At 38.2% G+C, this 17382-nt stretch overlaps 1 protein-coding gene across 1 annotated transcript in view; it reads right to left on the bottom strand.

Annotated features, from left to right (window-relative positions):
- The window catches only part of LOC309855380 (uncharacterized protein), a 96820-nt gene that overhangs the window by 36115 nt on the left and 43323 nt on the right, over nucleotides 1-17382 (bottom strand). The window contains exon 3 of the mRNA XM_082715631.1: nucleotides 964-1028. Within this exon, the coding sequence (XP_082571757.1) occupies nucleotides 964-1028 (65 nt within the window). The remainder of the gene's footprint in view (nucleotides 1-963; nucleotides 1029-17382) is intronic.

Here is a 17382-nt window from a genome sequence, read left to right as displayed (position 1 = left end):
CCCTGATGGTAGTCTTGTGGGCGGTCCCAAGATAGAGGATGCCACTAAGCTACGCATGGATTCCTGAACTTCAGATGCTCCAAAGTACTCAAGCTTCCAAATCAAGGGATGCTTTATTCTATAGCAATAGAGAAATAAAACACTCTCTACCTGAGCTTCAGGCCCTGGAGGATAGACAGCAACCAAAAGATAGAAGAATCCTGGATCTCTGAGTCTTTGTGTAGAGATAAGCTGTCTGACCAGCAACACCTGTTTCGTGTTTATGATGACTAAGAATTTAATTGCTTAAGTCATTGGCATTTTGGAGTGGATAAACAGAGCAGCTGGAATTACTTACCTTAACAATACAGTTTGCTTTCTCTTTGTTGTTTTGTTATCTTCTTGGTATATTCCTGACCCAAGAGTGTGCTGTGCAAATTTCCCCACTTTCTCAATGATTAATTTGAATCTTTTCCATTTTTTTCTCCTCCATTGATTTGAAAGTTACATTTTCTATTTCTTCTTCTCTCTCTTTTTTTTTTTTTTCTGGTCCTTACCCTTAAGTTTTTAATGTAGGAATGTAATGGGTCGTTGAATAAGTGGGATTCATAAGATGTAATCAGGAAGCAACTTTATATTTGTCTCCTGCTACTCATTAAAAATGGATTCACTGAGGTAAGTTCACCCCTGTCTCAAGGTAAAACTGCAGGTAATCCATAACTTCTCTAATAATTCTTAAGTAATATGATGCCCAATAGTTACTTTAAATTAAAACAAAACCAGCAAAAATAATTAAGTAAGAGGAGAGGACTGACGTGTGTTCTAATCCACTCAGAAATGGGGAACCACAAAAAACATAGTCTTGATTTACAAATTAGAATGTCCAGTATATTAATGGCCACAATAGTCATTGTTTAAGAGAAGATTCCTCCCGTTCCCCTCTGAGATGGGTTGCCCTCCACTGGAAAAGGAATATGTACTCACTCTCTCTCTTTGGGAGGCTTTGTCCATCCCTTTGTTCCTTTTTTCTTGACAAGTTTCTGATCCATCTCATGTCAAAGCAAGCAGAGGGAAGATTGAAAAGAAAGCAGATAAAGTTCTTATTTGACTGCCATGCTTACAATTTTGACATGAACACTTTACCAACAAAATATTAACCAGTATTGTTATCTTCCACCTGAGGACAATTGGAATTTTAGAAGTTGTAGCTCTCATGCATGTTATCGTCTAGTGTTTTAGTTTATTTCTATTTGTAACCTTACCAAATTGGTTGTTCTCATCATCATTTTATATAGGTAAGCTTTACTTATGGAGGTTTAACCACATGTTTCCCAGTTGTTTTGTTTTGTATTATTATTTGCATTTTATCACATTTTGGAAGGCTTCCTTGTGTCCCTTTCCAAGAATACTCCCTGTTCTTTCTTCTAAATTCTAACATGATAGATCACTTTTACCTATTCCTCCCCAAGTCTTGAAATATATTTCCATTGCTATGGACTTTTAGATTGTCATTATTTTCTCTCCACCTCTTGAAGACCTAGTAGAGACTGTAATCTGTACCTATCCAGTATCCATTTTTGCATTATTTTTTTCTAAGAGAATACTCAAGCCAAATGCCAGCGAAATATCCCCATCCCCAGGGGCACCTGGGTGGCTCAGTCAGTTGAGCAACCAACTCTTGGTTTTGGTTCAGGTCATGATCTCAGGGTCCTGAGACTGAGCCCCGGGTCAAACCCCAAGTCAAGCTCCACATGTCACTCCTCCCTGCTCAGCAAGGAATATCTACTTGAGATTCTCTCCCTCTCCCTATGCCCTTTACCGCACTCACACTCTCTCTCAAATAAATTAGTCTTTTAAAATAAATAAATAAATATCTCCAACTCCAGCCTTCATTGCTGCAAGTGGTGGTGATATTAGCACACTTCTTGCTAACCCCATGTAAGTGAAACTCCGCTGGCCATTTCCGACAAAGGTTTTATTTTCATGACAAAAAAAGATGGTCATTGCTGACAAAATTCCTCCTTTATTCTTCCTGCCTTGGATGCGTACGTGACTTCAGAAGCAATAGCAGCCATCTTGTGACTTTGAAATTACAAGTATGAGGACCAATAGAATTTGAGAAGCCAACTCTGACATCATCAAGCCCCCTAAACATTGCCAGCTACCACTCATCTGATTTTATATAAAATCTTATATTTTACACAGTGCTACAGAAGACATGTCACTGATGTATTCTTTGCCCCTTGGCACTGGCTTTTCTCTCTCTCTGCTCTTTGCTGCCTGGCATGTTTCTTGTCATTCATTTTGGAAGTCAAGTCCTACTTCAAAATTTCCTCCTTTTGTAACAATTTGCTTGACTCCCTGAGGCACATACTTCCTTTTTTCCCTCTGCGTTCTAGTAACAACTTATCCATGTTTGTATGAACACTTACCACACCTTTTGTAACTCATTCTTTGAGTCTGCCATTCTCAACAGATTGCTTGCTCTTCCAGAATAGTTTCCATACTTTCTATCTATCTTAACACAAAATAAATGCTTAATAATTGCTTATTTAGTGAATTAATCTATGTCTGGTGGGCCTGGCTGTAATGTCTAAGAATAAATAGTATTATTCAGATTTTTTCCCTCTGCTTTCTTTTTCTGAGTATGTTTTGTTTAATGGCCCTTACTGACAAATGAACACAGAGCTCCTACGGTTACTTTGCAGTACAAATAATTCCTCCAGAAATCTCCCCAGGGATCACTGGAAAAGTTGTTGCGTATGCTCTTAATGAGCTTTTTGTTCCTGGAATACTACATAGAATGTTATGTTAATAACACTTGCGTTTAATTCCATTCTCTCCTCAAAATGCTGAGAGTGTAGATATAAAGTTTCCTATAAGAGAAGAAATACTATTTTAACATCTGTTAGGCTCAAAGAATGATCCTCATTATTCAAGGCAGAATTGGAGAATAAAAACCAAGATAATGTTAAAGAAGATGGTTTAGGAGGAAAGTGATTTCACCATTTCAGAATGATTTTACTCTTTTACCATTGAGGTTAACCAGGCTGCAGAATATTTTTTCTTTTCATTCTTTTTATGGATTTCAATGAGCTTGACTTCACTTTCTTTTCTAGGACATTGCTTACAGTTTAAGAACGTCTTCATTTTTATAAACAAGTGAGCCAGAGACCTTACTATGAAAACACAAAGGTGTCTAACTTGTAAGGGATTCATAACCAAAGGAGGAAAGTAAGACAGATGAAGAAGCGATCTAGTTAGACTAAAATAATTTAAACCCTGGCAGGGTAAAACTGTATTTGGAAAATGATACCTTGATACTACCAGACTCTAGTAAATTAAACCTATCATGATTTCAGACTGGACATAAACTATTTCCATCTTTTTGAGAGAAATGTTTGAGAGATTGCTAAGTTCTCCTTGAGTTGTCATTCTGACATAGTATATATTCAAACTACAAATCCTTTAACCACACATGATATGTTTGATTTACTAGTTGTTTGTATTTATTGCTTTTTATCTTCTACCAGCAAAAATTATTTCCCTTTTTCTATACAAATATTTCCCCCAATACCTCATTTCTTCCTTACCTATTCTAAGTGCTCTTTGTTTACATGCTTCAATTAAGGAGAAAGAAAACAACGTTCTAGTGTCTATTTTATTTTCATTCAAGTGGAAAATTCTACGTAAGGTGTTGCAAACTGAAATCCCTCCAGGAGATTTGCAGGTAAGAGAAGTAAGAGAGTGGCCCAACCAAGTACAGACCATTAAGGAGTAGGTTTGTGGGGACTGTTGAGTCCAAAGAACGTACCTCACCTAAAGTGGGTGGCTGCTAATTAGCTTGAGCTACTTTTTAGTGAATTATGTGGTTTTTTTTTTCCCAAATAGGTTATGCATTCAGATATTTCTGTGAAATCTCCAATTTTAAAGCATGTTTCTCTATCTAGACCTCAGACATCAATAACTGTTAACATCACAAAGAGAAATGATGGAAGAATATATCACTGCCAATGGAGTAGTCCAGTGAAAAATAAAAGTAAATAAATAAATAAACCGAAGGTGAACACAATGTAACTTCTAGATCCAACTCCCAATTTACAAGGATACAGAGAACACAGGACCTCGTTAAACTACACCACGGGGATGCAATCAGTACCATCCAGCCTGTAGAAAACTACAGGACCAACCACACAGTTTTTTCAACAAATAATTGCAAGGAAAGAAAAAAAAATGGAGTGGGAATGTAGAGACTAAAAGAGATTTAAGGTATGAATTAGTCAATTGCAACCTGTGAACCTATATAGATCTCGATTTTTAAAAATTATAACATTATGGGGTAATGACCAGATATTTGATATCAAGGAATTATTGCTGTTTTTAAAAAATATGCTAAGGTTAATGTAGCTATGTTAAAAAAAAAAAGTCATGCCTATACTAAAGCAATATATATAAATGTATTTTTGGATGGAATTTTAGAAACATATGTACATTTTTAAAAAAATTTTAAAGGCTTTATTTATTTATTTGACAGTCAGAAATCATAAGTAGGCAGAGAGGCAGGCAGAGAAAGAGAGAGAGGAGGAAGCAGGCTCCCTGCTGAGCAGAGAGCTTGATGTGGGACTCAATCCCAGGACCCTAAGATCATGACCTGAGCTGAAGGCAGAGGCTTTAATCCACTGAGCCACCCAGGCGCCCCCATATTTACATTTAGAAAGACAAAATAATAGGGAAACAAGCCGTGGGTCCCCAAGCCATGTTTGGCTGGTGTTCTGCCAGCTTGCAACTCCTGGTCTGTAGGAAAATAGAGACTAATTTGCAGCTCTTATTTCTCTTCACCATCAAAAGCGAGAACACATTAATTACCCTTCCTTGTGGGAATTAAACATAAGGGATTCTAGAGAGGGCACAGCTGCACACCTGCCTGAGCCCCCGTCTGCAAAGAACGGCTGCCCATACAGCAGCTGGAGCATATACAGTGCTCCCAAAAAGCTGGTTCCTTTCCCCTCCACTCTGCCCATTGTTTCATGATGGCCTTCTAATGGGTAAGCTGAATTTTCCAACACAGGGCTTCTCAGTCTGATCTTGGGGGGATTAAGTGTGGGAGGAGAAGATACATACAGAATTCACCCTCATGGGGTGAGTTTTCAGCAATTACACCCTCTCCCTGTAATTGAATCAGAATCCTGAGATGTGGGATGCATGCGTGAAATGATAATTAAAAAAAAAACAAACCTTCCCAACTGATCCTAACATGTCATCTTTCTGGTGATGCCTCTAGTCTTGGCCCCCGGCAACCCCTCTCCCTTCCATGCCCGGTGCATATCCATCACTCTAACAATATAGATTACAGAATTAGAGGATTTTTTTTTTTTTTAAAGATTTTATTTATTTATTTGACAGAGATCACAAGTAGATGGAGAGGCAGGCAGAGAGAGAGGAAAGCAGGCTCCCTGCTGAGCAGAAAGCCCGATGCGGGGCCTTGATCCCAGGACCCTGAGATCATGACCTGAGCCGAAGGCAGCGGCTTAACCCACTGAGCCACCCAGGCGCCCCAGAATTAGAGGATTTGAAAGGATTTTGCTCTTTTGGTCTAACCCATCATCTATTTTAGGAAATCTGTCCTTCTGTAGATTTCATAAGCATATAAAATTTAAAAGTAAATTTTAAAATCATAAGAAACATATTCTTTTGGCCTCTGTTAAACAACACTTCTATTTTATACCCATAAATCTTACTTTTAAAAAAAAAATATCTTTATGCTTAACCAAAGTTTGTTGGCACAAGGCCCACTGGGCTACATAATCATTTTGAGAGAGAGATGCAACTGGGGTTGAGAAATGAGGAGGGCCAAGATGATTTCTTTTTTTGCTGTAAAAATACATTTTTAAGGTCTAGCACAGTTTATTTATTGTACAAAGGCTTTTTAAAAATGAGAATACTAAGCTAAGGGGATTACTTTTGAAACACTAGTGACTTCTATTGTGCTCTTTGTTAAAAGGAAAACCTACCTACAAATAAAAATTCCTTTGGAGATCACGGATCTATACAAAGTACAAATCTCAGCTTAAACTGCAGATTCTAGAGGGATGCAATTTCTTAATTTTTCTCTAACTCTTCTCAGTTTCTATTATATGTCCCTGTGCCCCTTGTGTGAGGTGGCAGTGTGGGGTCTCCACTCCCTTTCTCCAGAGTTCTAAGGCCTGAGAGACTCTGTCATCCGAGGCTTTGGCTATGAGAGGACTTGACCCTGGTTGTCTGAACATGTGGGCAGCCACTCTCATGACAGCCATCACATCTGTCTCCTGCTTGTACACAGTCACCTCTCATTCATGTCGGAGACCCTTTTTGTCCTCCACTCAGCAAGGGGTTTATCTGCTACTTCTGCACCATGCTGAGTAACATAATTGTCTGTGCAGCGAGCGGAAGGCCTCTTCCAATCCCTCATCACCCTCCATGTGGGGGACAACTCCGCTGTTTCCAAGCCGTGCTGGGCCACGTGAACTTCTGTGACTGTCTCGGGTTCATCTGACTAAATATACTCCACAAACCTTGGCCTTGGCAACCTTCCTCAATAGGACTCTACCAAGGAAGCTGGACAAGGCTTCCTCTTCTGAGTGTACTAGAAAAGTAGCTTTCCTCCATGATAAAGCTTGGTCTAGTATGAGTTTCTCCTCTTTTTTTTTTTTTTTTAAGATTTTATTTATTTATTTGACAGACAGAGATCACAAGTAGGCAGAGAGGCAGGTTGGAGGGGGCGGGGGCGGGTGGGCGAGGCAGGCTCCCCGCCCAGCAGAAAGCCCGATTAGGGCTCGATCCCAGGATCCTGGGATCATGACCTGAGCCAAAGTTAATCGCTTAACCCACTAAGCCAGCCAGGCACCCCGAATTTCTCCTCTTTTTTCTTCTCATTCTTCTCTTCCTCCTCCATCTTTTTCTTTTTTTGAAAGTCAGCTTTATTGTGACAGAGTTTATGTGCAATAAAATGTACTATAAGTAACCAGTTGAATGAGTTTTGACAATTGTCTGTACCCATATAATCATCACCACAATCAAGGTATAGAGCATTTTCATCACCTTTCCTCATGCCCTTTTTTTCTTTTTTAAAGATTTTAATTTATTTTAGAGAGCGAGAGAGAGGGAGAGACATCACAGAAGGGAGGGGCAGAGGGAGAGGAAGCAGCAGACTCTGCTCATCGCGGAGCCCAGTGCAGGGCTGGATCTCACGACCCTGAGATCACAACCAGAACTGAAAGCAAGAGTCAGTAACTGAACTGACGGTGCCACCCAGGCGCCCCCACCCCACCCCACCCCAACCCATGCCACACTCCTGCTTTTTGTAATCAACATCTCCAATCCCAGAACCAGGAAACCACAGATACACTTTTCATTCCTACAGATTCATTTCACATACTCAAGAATTTAATATAAATGGAATCATGCAATATGTAAATCTAATATGTAATCTTTTGTTTTGACTTCTTTCACCTTTATAAAGATTTTTAAATTCTCTCATGCTGTTTAGGGTAACAATGTCTTGTTCCTTTTCATGGTTGGTAGTATATCATTGTTTGCTTACCTATCTACCTGATAATGGACATTTGTGTTGTTTTCAGTTCAGGGATGTTATTATTGACACAGTCATGTACAAGTATTGTTTGGATATAGGTTTTAATATATCTTGGTTAATTAATTATGTAGGTGTGGCTTTGCTGGGTTAAATGATAACAGTTAGAATAACTTTACAGGAAAATGCCAAATTGTTTTTCAAACCAGGTTGTATCATTTTACATTTCCATGGGCAGTGTCTGAGAATTCTAGTGCCTTCACATCCTGTCAACACTGTATTATTACAGTTGTTCTGTTGTTCTTTTTTTTTCTATTTTAGCTATTCTAATGGATCTGTAACAGTTTAATTTTTGTTAATTTTCCTGATGAAAAATGATAAGGAAAATCCCTGCATAGGCTTATTATTGAACATATGTACATTTTTTTGGTAAAGTGTACAACTCTTTTACCAATTTTATAAATGGATATTTGTCTTCTTATTGAGCTATGAGTTCTTTATATATCATAGATACAGGTATGAAATATATGTCAGATATATGTATTCCAAGTATTCAGATACATGTATTTCAAATAGGTCTTCTAATTTATATGTTGCCTTTCCATTTCATTAATGGTGTCTTTCAAAGAGTAAAAGTTTTTAATTTTCTTAAGGTTAAATTTATTTTTTTTCTCTTATGGTTTGTGTTTTATCTAAGAAATAATTACTTACTGCAAAGTTGTAAAGATTTCCTTTCCTTTCTAGAATTTATATAGTGTTTGTTTTTATAATATATCATACCGATGACTATTTTGACTTAATGCTGAGGCATATTATGAAGGTTAAGGCCAAGGTTCATAGTTTTTCCATAGAAACATTATTTATTGATAAGACTATAATTTTCTTATTAAATTATCTTGGATCTTTCCAATATATATTTTATTATTGCCCAAAGAGTATATCTCTTGATTTTTTAAAATTTATATTAAGCCTTGAAATATTTTTTTTAAGTCATTCACATTTTCAAGTAAATTTTAAAATCCATTTATACATTACAGATCACTGTGATATTAACTGGTATTGCACTGAATCTATAAGTATATTTGGGGAGAACTGACATCTTAACAATGTGGAGTCTTCCCATTAAATTGATATATTTCTATTTATCTACCTTCTTTAATTCTCTCATCAGTATTTTACAGTTTTCTGGGCAGAGATCTTACCCATATATTGTGAAATTTATCTTCAAATACTTCATGTTTCATATTGATATAGATTTCCTGCCAATATAATCTATGGTGTATTCCGTGAAAAACAGTGAAGTGTTCCTTGCAAGTATGTAAGCTGTGAACTACATTACTATATTGCTTTTCTGGAGAGCCACATTACCCATTAGAGCATTAAATGCTCTGAGAAGTCTTATAACAAAGGCTTCTCTTTCATTTTGGTTAACTGCGTGTTTCCCAAAGAAGTCTGACTGTGGCAGCTTTCTGCTTAATTCCGATTTCTGTCTTGTTGAATTAGCGTTGTGAGGAAGACGTTTTTTAGGAAATGGTAAGATGTCAAGATGATGGTTAGGTCTACCCTAGCTTGGCTCCTGTGGGTGGGAGGCTTTAGATCACTTGGCAGTCTCAGTCCTCAGTGAGAGGAGATGAGAACCCTGGGTTCTCCATCAGTAGCAGAAAGTGAGACAAGAAGCAGTAGAACTTGTTCTATTGGTTAATTATTTAACACTCACTTTTGCCAGAGATCTTGTTTTGTTCTTTCAGTCACTCCTCCTTGAGAGGCATGGGTCAATTACTTGACTGTCAGTAAAAATACATTCTAATGATTTCTATAACTGGAACTGTTAATGCCTGATAACACAAAGTTAAGGAGAGTCTCATAGAGGCATTAGAAACAAGTGAAAGCCTTTCCTCCTGATCTTTTAATGCATAAAGGAAATGGAGCCTGGAAACATGCTTTGAGCTAAATGAAGAATAGATGGAAATGCTTATCTTGTCAAAGTGAGGTCTTAACATTGAGACGTATATTAAATGAAATAAAAACAGTTTTTAAGGATTTGAAAAATATGCTAGAAGTGTCAGCATTTATAAACCCAAGGTGACAGTCAAAGATTTAAGTAGAAATAATTTTGACTTCTGCTTATAAGACGCTTCTCTGTGATATGACAAGGCTATTTTTGGCAAAAATCAATATAGGAAGATAAATAGATGAATCATTTTTTTTAAAGCAATATATATGTATTTTTTTTTTAAGGAGGGTTAACTTTACTACTCCACAGGCACAACATCATTGCCAGTGCAGGGAAGGTACATACTACAAGGAAAGCTCTCCAGGAAAGGGGTCTGGATTCAAGAGAAAAGAACAGCGAGATTGAGGGAATAGGAGTTATATTATCATGCACTGCTACTATCTTATTTTGTACTCCAGAGTGATTATTACCACATGTACTGCATACTCACTTTTTATGCAGATGGACCCTTTTATTTTTTTAATTTTATTTATATATTTGACACAGAGCAGGCACAAGCAGGGGGGAGCAGCAGGGAGAGGGAGAGGGAGAAGCAGACTCCCACTGAGCAAGGAGCCCACTGCTGGGCTCCATCCCAGGGCTCTGGGATTGTGCTTTGAGCCAAAGGCAGACCTTAACTGACTGAGCCGCCCAAGCACCCCCGGCTAGACCCTTTCATTTGACCCCTTGTTCCTGTGCCACAACTTCCTAAGACTATGCTTGTTGTCTTCTCCACAAATAGAATTGAGTTTGGGGAGTAAACCATGTCCTTTTCTTTTTGAATAATACTCTGTCATTCTCAGGCTATATCTGTAAGGCTTTATCTCCTTTGTAATTTCATTAAAACTTAATTACCTAATAGTGTTGGAAGGAATGATAAATGTCTTCAACGACAGACATTTCCCCAGAGGGAGACCACACATGATTTCATTTAAAAGTCACATCAACCCAGAAAGGGAGGCATTATATCACTTACAACTGAGCATGTGAAGATTGAGAAAGATAAAAGATTTTGCCAAAGATCATATAGCTTGTTGGTGGTAGAAATAAGATTTGAATCTACCTCCAACTGTAAACCTGTGTTCTTGCTATTTGTTTTCCTAGGTGAAGGTGATTTTTTTCTTTTTCTTTTTTTTTTATGGAGGGAGGCAACTTTCATGGAAATGGAGGCTGTAACACATATAGTCATGACCTTGTTTTCTTTCTACTTCTGTGTAGCAACCATAATAAACATATTGGGTATAGAGACTTAAGGATGAGCCTAAGACAGCATTTCATTCAGGAAAAAATAATTGTTAGGTATTTTCTGGTGAGAAGCAGAGGCAAAAGGCAAAACAGAAGTTTAGCTTTCTTTAAAGCCTTTGGCAAAAAACAGATCTCATAATGCCTAAGGGGTTAACAAAGCTGTTCCTGTATACCTAATTTAAAACAGCTAAGAGGCATTCTAAGCAACTTTTGTCTTCAAAGAAACTGTGGCGTGGATTTACTTTCATGTTTCTTTGCTTATAACTTAAAGGACACTTAAAGAGAGAAAAATATTTCCAGATTTTGTCACCATGTGTATTTTAAAAGGGAAATTTATCTTGTTTTTTGTTTTGTTTTGTTTTGTTTTTTCAGGTTTGGAGAAACATATTTGGTTCTGTAAACAGCAAATGTAAAATCTCATATAAAATGCATCCAGACCTATGACTAAGATACATCACTGTTCCCACAAAAACTTCTCCTCCATTTAGCTTCTGTACAAGGTGGCTCTTACAATTTTTACATATGGAAAATCTCTTCCTATTTCATACACACATCTGTAATCCCAACTCTAAAGAAAGCAGTGTTGGAAGTTTTTCGAAAATACCCTACAAGGAAGTTTTTGAAAACGAAAATGAAAATGAAATAGTTGTTTTGATATAGCTGGGAGTTAGCAATGTATCAATTTATGACTTTAAGTCATTTAAGAGCCCCCTGTGAGGTACAGTGACAAACTGGTAGACACCATTACACCCTCTCGGAGGGACTGTGTGACCCGGGGTAGAACCAGCTCAGAAAAGTCCAGGTGTCAAGGAACACTGTGTAGGGACATCTTAACAGTGGCCAGAGATACAGGCACATAACTAGAAGGGAAATTTGACTGAGTCTAAGTGCAAATTTCTTGCCTTTCAGATATGAAACAGAAGCCTGGAGGGATTGCGTTTATTTGACCTTGGGTCACAAAATGAGTTAGTGGTCCCATGTTACTTTACTCCTTTTTGTTGATGACTCTCCAGCATCTTTGAGAATGGAAGAGAAAAACTGGTTTCCCTTTACCAGGTGAGAAGCAGCAAAAAATATTTAAAGATGAAGAAGTTTAGCACTGAATAAAAATAAATTATTTTCATATCCATATGCACATTTTCTTTTAGACAGATAAAACTATGAACCAAGGAAAAAAGAAGTGTCTAATAAAGAAAGTACTTCAGGGGCACCTGGGTGGCTCCGTTGGTTAGGCAGCTGCCTTCAGCTCAGGTTATGATCCTGGGGTCTTGGGATCGAGTCCCACATTGGGCTCTGCTTCTCCCTCTGACCCTCTTTCCTCTCATGCGCTCTCTCTCTCTCTCTCACTCTCATAAGTAAATAAATAAAATCTTAAAAAAAGAAGAAAGTAATTCAATAACCTAGTGCTATTATAAAATGACAGACAATATAGAGGAAAGTTTTGGACCTAAGTACAAGAAAAGTCAACAATAAGCTGTGCTTCTCAATCATTGTCTTAATCAGTCTTTCAATATTAGGAACATAGAACCTCAGTTCTTCAGAATTTATTATTATGCATTTCATTAAAAAAAAAAAAAAAACAAAACAGAATAAGTTAGGGTACCAGGGTGGCTCAGTTGGTTAAGCATCCGACTCTTGGTTTGCACTTGGGTCATGAGCTCAGGGTCAGCCTCCATTGGGCTCTCTGCTCAACCAGAGTTTAAGACCCTCTCTCTCTCTCTCTCTCTCACTGTTCCTCTGCTCCTCCCCTCTACGCTTTCCTCTGTCTCCCTAATAAAAAATAATCTTAAAAACAAGAACAAAAGCAGAGTAATTTAGTTATTTAAAGAACACAGAATCATCTGGAAAAATGAGACTAAGGGAAAACTGAGAAGAGAAAATGAAGACAGGTTGCAGGTATGGATATGCCCTTACTTTTATCCATTGTTGAATACACCCATTTCTAATTGTAGTTTCATTGAAGAAAAGGAATAATTCAACATAATTAGAAATAAACCCCCTGTTTTATGATAATCACAAGATTCTTAGATTAACTTTTTTAAAAAAATTCCTTCAAAGCACAGTTTTTAAAAAATCTCAATATAAATTTCAAAAACAGCTAGTATAAGATTGAGACAACCATTGGCTTATATTTGCTTTTATCTCTTAATCATATTTGCATATGTTAGACATATGCATTTGTTTATTTTCCCATTCCCCATTTACATAGAATATATGACATATTAATTACTTTGCTAGATACTAGAAAAACAAAATGCAGAATGATCATGGAAACTTGGGTGCTAATAGTAAAAGCAGAGAGGTTACCTAGCACTGACAATAAAAGTGTGAGTATTATTAGTAATCTGTTATAGAATACAACAGAGAGAGCTATGAGAGAGAGTACATGGAGTGTTATCCAAATTGGACTTGATTTCATGGTTGGCACTTGAGCCATTCAGTATTTCGACGATGGTGAATATTGTCGCATACCAGTCTGAGTATTACAATGCTGTGGTGTGTGTGGGAAGTCCAAATTAATCAGCTCCTCATTAGTACACTAAGAACCACTTTTCCCCATCTTTTCCAACTAAGAGCTTGGCAGTTTTCAGAAGCTGGGTCATTCCTCTGAGCTTTTCGCTTGCCACTGGCATGGTTTTTAGTTACATACAATATTTTTAAGATTTACTAGGAACATTGCTTAGATGTAAGGATTAAAATAGTCAAATCTATCAAAGTGCACACAGTGAAGAGAATTGGCAGTAATCATTTAAGGTATACAGTGAAGCTAGACTTAATACTTTACAATGGCATCATATTAACAATGTCTTGGTCTAAACTACATTCAACAAATGATGCAAACTTTATTTAAAATCTACAATTGTATAGACCCAATTTGCTTCAATTCTTTCTAAAAATCTCCTTTTAATTATATACAGACTTTAAGTAAGCATTCCATGCTGTCTAAATTATTAATTTCTTCATTAACATTTTCTGATAATCTTTACATCCTTATTGCTAGAATACAGTAGGTATGGTTTGTCATTTTCAAGTACTAAATTTCTTAGGTGTGACAATCGTTAGCCTTCTATTATTTGGATATTTATTTTCAAGATACTCTTCTAGCTACTTGGGACACTACTGCAGCTGTAGGTCAACGTGGTGAAGGTCAAACTTATCAGAAAAGTAAATAAATATATGAGAGATAAATAGATCAATCTTTGTTGTGCTTAAATGTTAACCTTTAGGAAAGGGAACAGGAATGTAAATCTGTTCTTCTCTATTTTACAAACTATTTTTCTCTACAATATTTTCTTATTATACAAATAAAGGAATTCGAGTCTGAAATGCAAATATAAAAACAAATTGAACGTGGGACACCTGGGTGACATTGTCAGTTAAGCCACTGATTCTTGGTTTTGGCTCAAGTCTTGATCTTAGAGTCGTGAGATCAAGCCCCATGTGGGGCTCCACATTCAGCTTGGAGTCTGCTTAAGTTTCTCTCTCCTTCTGTCCCTCACACCCCACCCCAGCTCTCTCTCAAATGAATAAATCTTTTAAAAAAAATTTTAAAATCAAATTGCTATAATTTGTATCTTTTGGATTCCTACCCCTTAAAACTGCTACCATATTATCAATTCTAATTATGACTGAATTTATTGAGCACCTGTTGTGTTGAGAATCTCATTTGACATATAGTAACAACTCTGTTAGTACATAGTTCTCAAAGAGGACAATCTTCCAGCTGTAGCAACCTCTTATGTGGATCTATAGTTTATATCCCTGAAGGCACCTCACAAGGTAACTTCAGGAGAAAATAATCTAGAAAGTGATTGGGATTTGCTGTGTTTTGTTTCCTCAAATATTAGCACACAGCAGAATGAGCAGGAGGGATTGTGAAAGTGTGGATTTGGGGACCCCATGCCTACAGCTTTTAATTCTATGGATCTGGGGGAGGGTCCAGCAATGTGCATTTCTATTTTTGGGGGGGAGGGGAGCCGGGAGGACAGCAGCTGCTAGTCTAGACCACACTGTGACAAGCCTGGTGCTAGAAGCTGAAAGTATCCAGGAGGCTTCCTCACTTTCTTTCTGTTTTGTTTTAAGATTGATTGATTGATTGATTGATTGATTTTAGAGGCAGGGAGGGGCAGAGGGAGAGGGAAAATCTCCAGCAGACTTTCCACCCCCAGGCTTGGAACCCTATGTGGGGCTCAATCTCCTGACCCTGAGATCATGATCTGAGCCAAAATCAAGAGTCTGATGGTCAGTGGACTAAGCCACTCTGGAGCCCCAAGACTTCCTTACTTTCTGATACCTTCATTCCATCCTCAAAATTTTCCTCATCTGCACTCAGGCCGCTCCCTGATTGATCCCCGCATTGACTGGCACAGGATCTACCTCTCGGGACAATCTAGAAGCTTCCCTCAGGACCATGTAGGCTTCACCACTGCAGGAGAATTTGCTGCTCAATTTCTGTGTTTATATTACTCATGTACTTCTTTTCCTAAGGAGAAAAATGATTCCTGAAGAGATGAATTTTATTGCTTAACAATAAGTGAGCTGGTTAAAACTAAAGTAACTAATTTCTAGAACGTCAAATTAAAAGACAAACTAGCACTTGAGCCCCCAGCAGCTGCAAAGGCAGTTGCAGAAGTCAGCACTCCATCAGTGGAAATCTAAAGCAGCTGAAGCAGCTTTTTTCAAACACTTAACTGCTTGCTTCTTTCATATAACTCATTCATTCAACTGCATTAGGATACTCTCAGAACTGCAACATTATCATTCCATATATATCTGTCAGCCCTTCATCTGGAGAAAAGAAATTAAATTTCAGCTTCTAATAACATAAAACCAGCACCAACTGATACCTTGCTGTATACAAAATATATGCTCCCATTCTCTTTTTCAAGACCTGGACCATACGGTGACAGATACTTAAGAGGATGTTGGAACAGCCTTTCTCTACCCTCTCTGCACACGGCCGGGTTCCTGAGTGGAAGTGGGTTTATAATTTGGGCTCCTACTATGCGGGCTCCACACTCACTGCTCTTACGTAACTTCCTCACAAGGGTGACCGTGTAATTAATATCTCTGTTGGTTTTCTGTTGCTGCCTGTGTGTCGCCTCTCTCCACCCCCATGCCAATTCATATACTGAAGTCCTGAACTCGAATAGGATGGTATTTGGAGATTGGGCCTTTGGGAGGGTTTAGATGAGATCATGAGGGGAGGGGTCCTCATGATGGGATTACTGCCTTTTTAATTTAATTTAATTTAATTTAATTTTGGGGTAAAGAGTTTGTTTATTTGAGAGAGAGAGCGAGCGCGCGCATAAGCAGGGGAGAGAGGGAGAAGGCAGCTCCCTGCTGAGCAGGGAGCTCAATGTGGAACTTGATCCCAGGATTCTGAGATCATGACCTGAGCTGAGGGCAGACACTTAATGACTGAGGCACCCTGGATTACTACTCTTATAAGAGAACATCACAGGGTACCTGGGTGGCTTCAGTGGGTTAAGCCTCTACCTTCGGCTCAGGTCATGCATGGTCTCAGGGTCCTGGGATCGAGCCCCGCATCGGGCTCTCTGCTCAGCAGGGAGCCTCCTTCCCCCTCTCCCTCTGCCTTCCTCTCTGCCTACTTGTGATCTCTCTCTCTCTCTGTCAAATAAATAAATAAAATCTTAAAAAGAGAGAGAGAGAGAGAGAACATCAGAGCTTGCTTTCTCCTCCATGGAGGGACACAGTAAAATGTGCTCACCTGCAAGCTAGAAGAAAGCTTTCACAAATATCTAAATCTGCTGCTGCCTCGATCTTGGACTTTGCAGCCTCTAGAACTATGAGACATAGTGTCTGTTGTTTAAGAGACCGAGTTCATGGTATTTTTCATACCAGCCCGAGCTAATACACTACCTTGGAATATTACTACACACGTAAGAAGTAGCTTAAACTTTACAGTTCTGCAGATCAGAAATATAGGACAAGTCTCATCAGGCTAAAGCCAAATATATCATCATTTGTGTCCCTATGGGGAGGCTCTAAGGGAAGATCCATTTCTTTGCTCATTGGGGTTATTGGAAGAATTCAGTTACTTAGGGTTGTAAGTCTGAAGGCCCCCTTTCTTTGTTGTCTGTGAGCCAAGGACTATCTCTAGCCTCTCAAGGCTGCCCACATTCCTTGGCTCTTGTTTCTGCTCTCTATCTTCAAAGAATGCAAGATGGGTCAAGTCCCTCTCATCCTCGGAAACTTCTCTCCTTTTTCTGCCATCTCTCTGACTCATGCAAGGAAGATTTTCTGTTTTAAAGGATTTATTAGTTGGGCCCACCGAGTGAGTCCAGAATATTATCTGCATCTCAAGGTCCATGTTCTTAATTGCATTTGCAAAACCTCTTTGCCGTAGGTGAGAACATATTCACAAAGTCCAAGAGTTAGAGCATGAGAGTCTTTGAGGGACAGTATTCTGCCTATCACAATGTTCATACGAGGTCATCTCTGAGAATGAAAGAGAGTATGATTATTAAGTATGCCAAGATAATGAGAATAAACCAAGACACACTGGCACCCAATTTATGACATGGAGAGTTAAGGGTCTAAAATAAGACATAAGATGTGTGTGTGCATGTGTTCA

Source organism: Mustela nivalis (assembly GCF_964662115.1).
Source record: "Mustela nivalis genome assembly, chromosome: 20".
Taxonomy (NCBI): Eukaryota; Metazoa; Chordata; class Mammalia; order Carnivora; family Mustelidae; genus Mustela; species Mustela nivalis.
The sequence above is the reverse complement of the archived record's forward strand: the minus strand, read 5'-3'. Positions and strand labels throughout refer to the sequence as shown.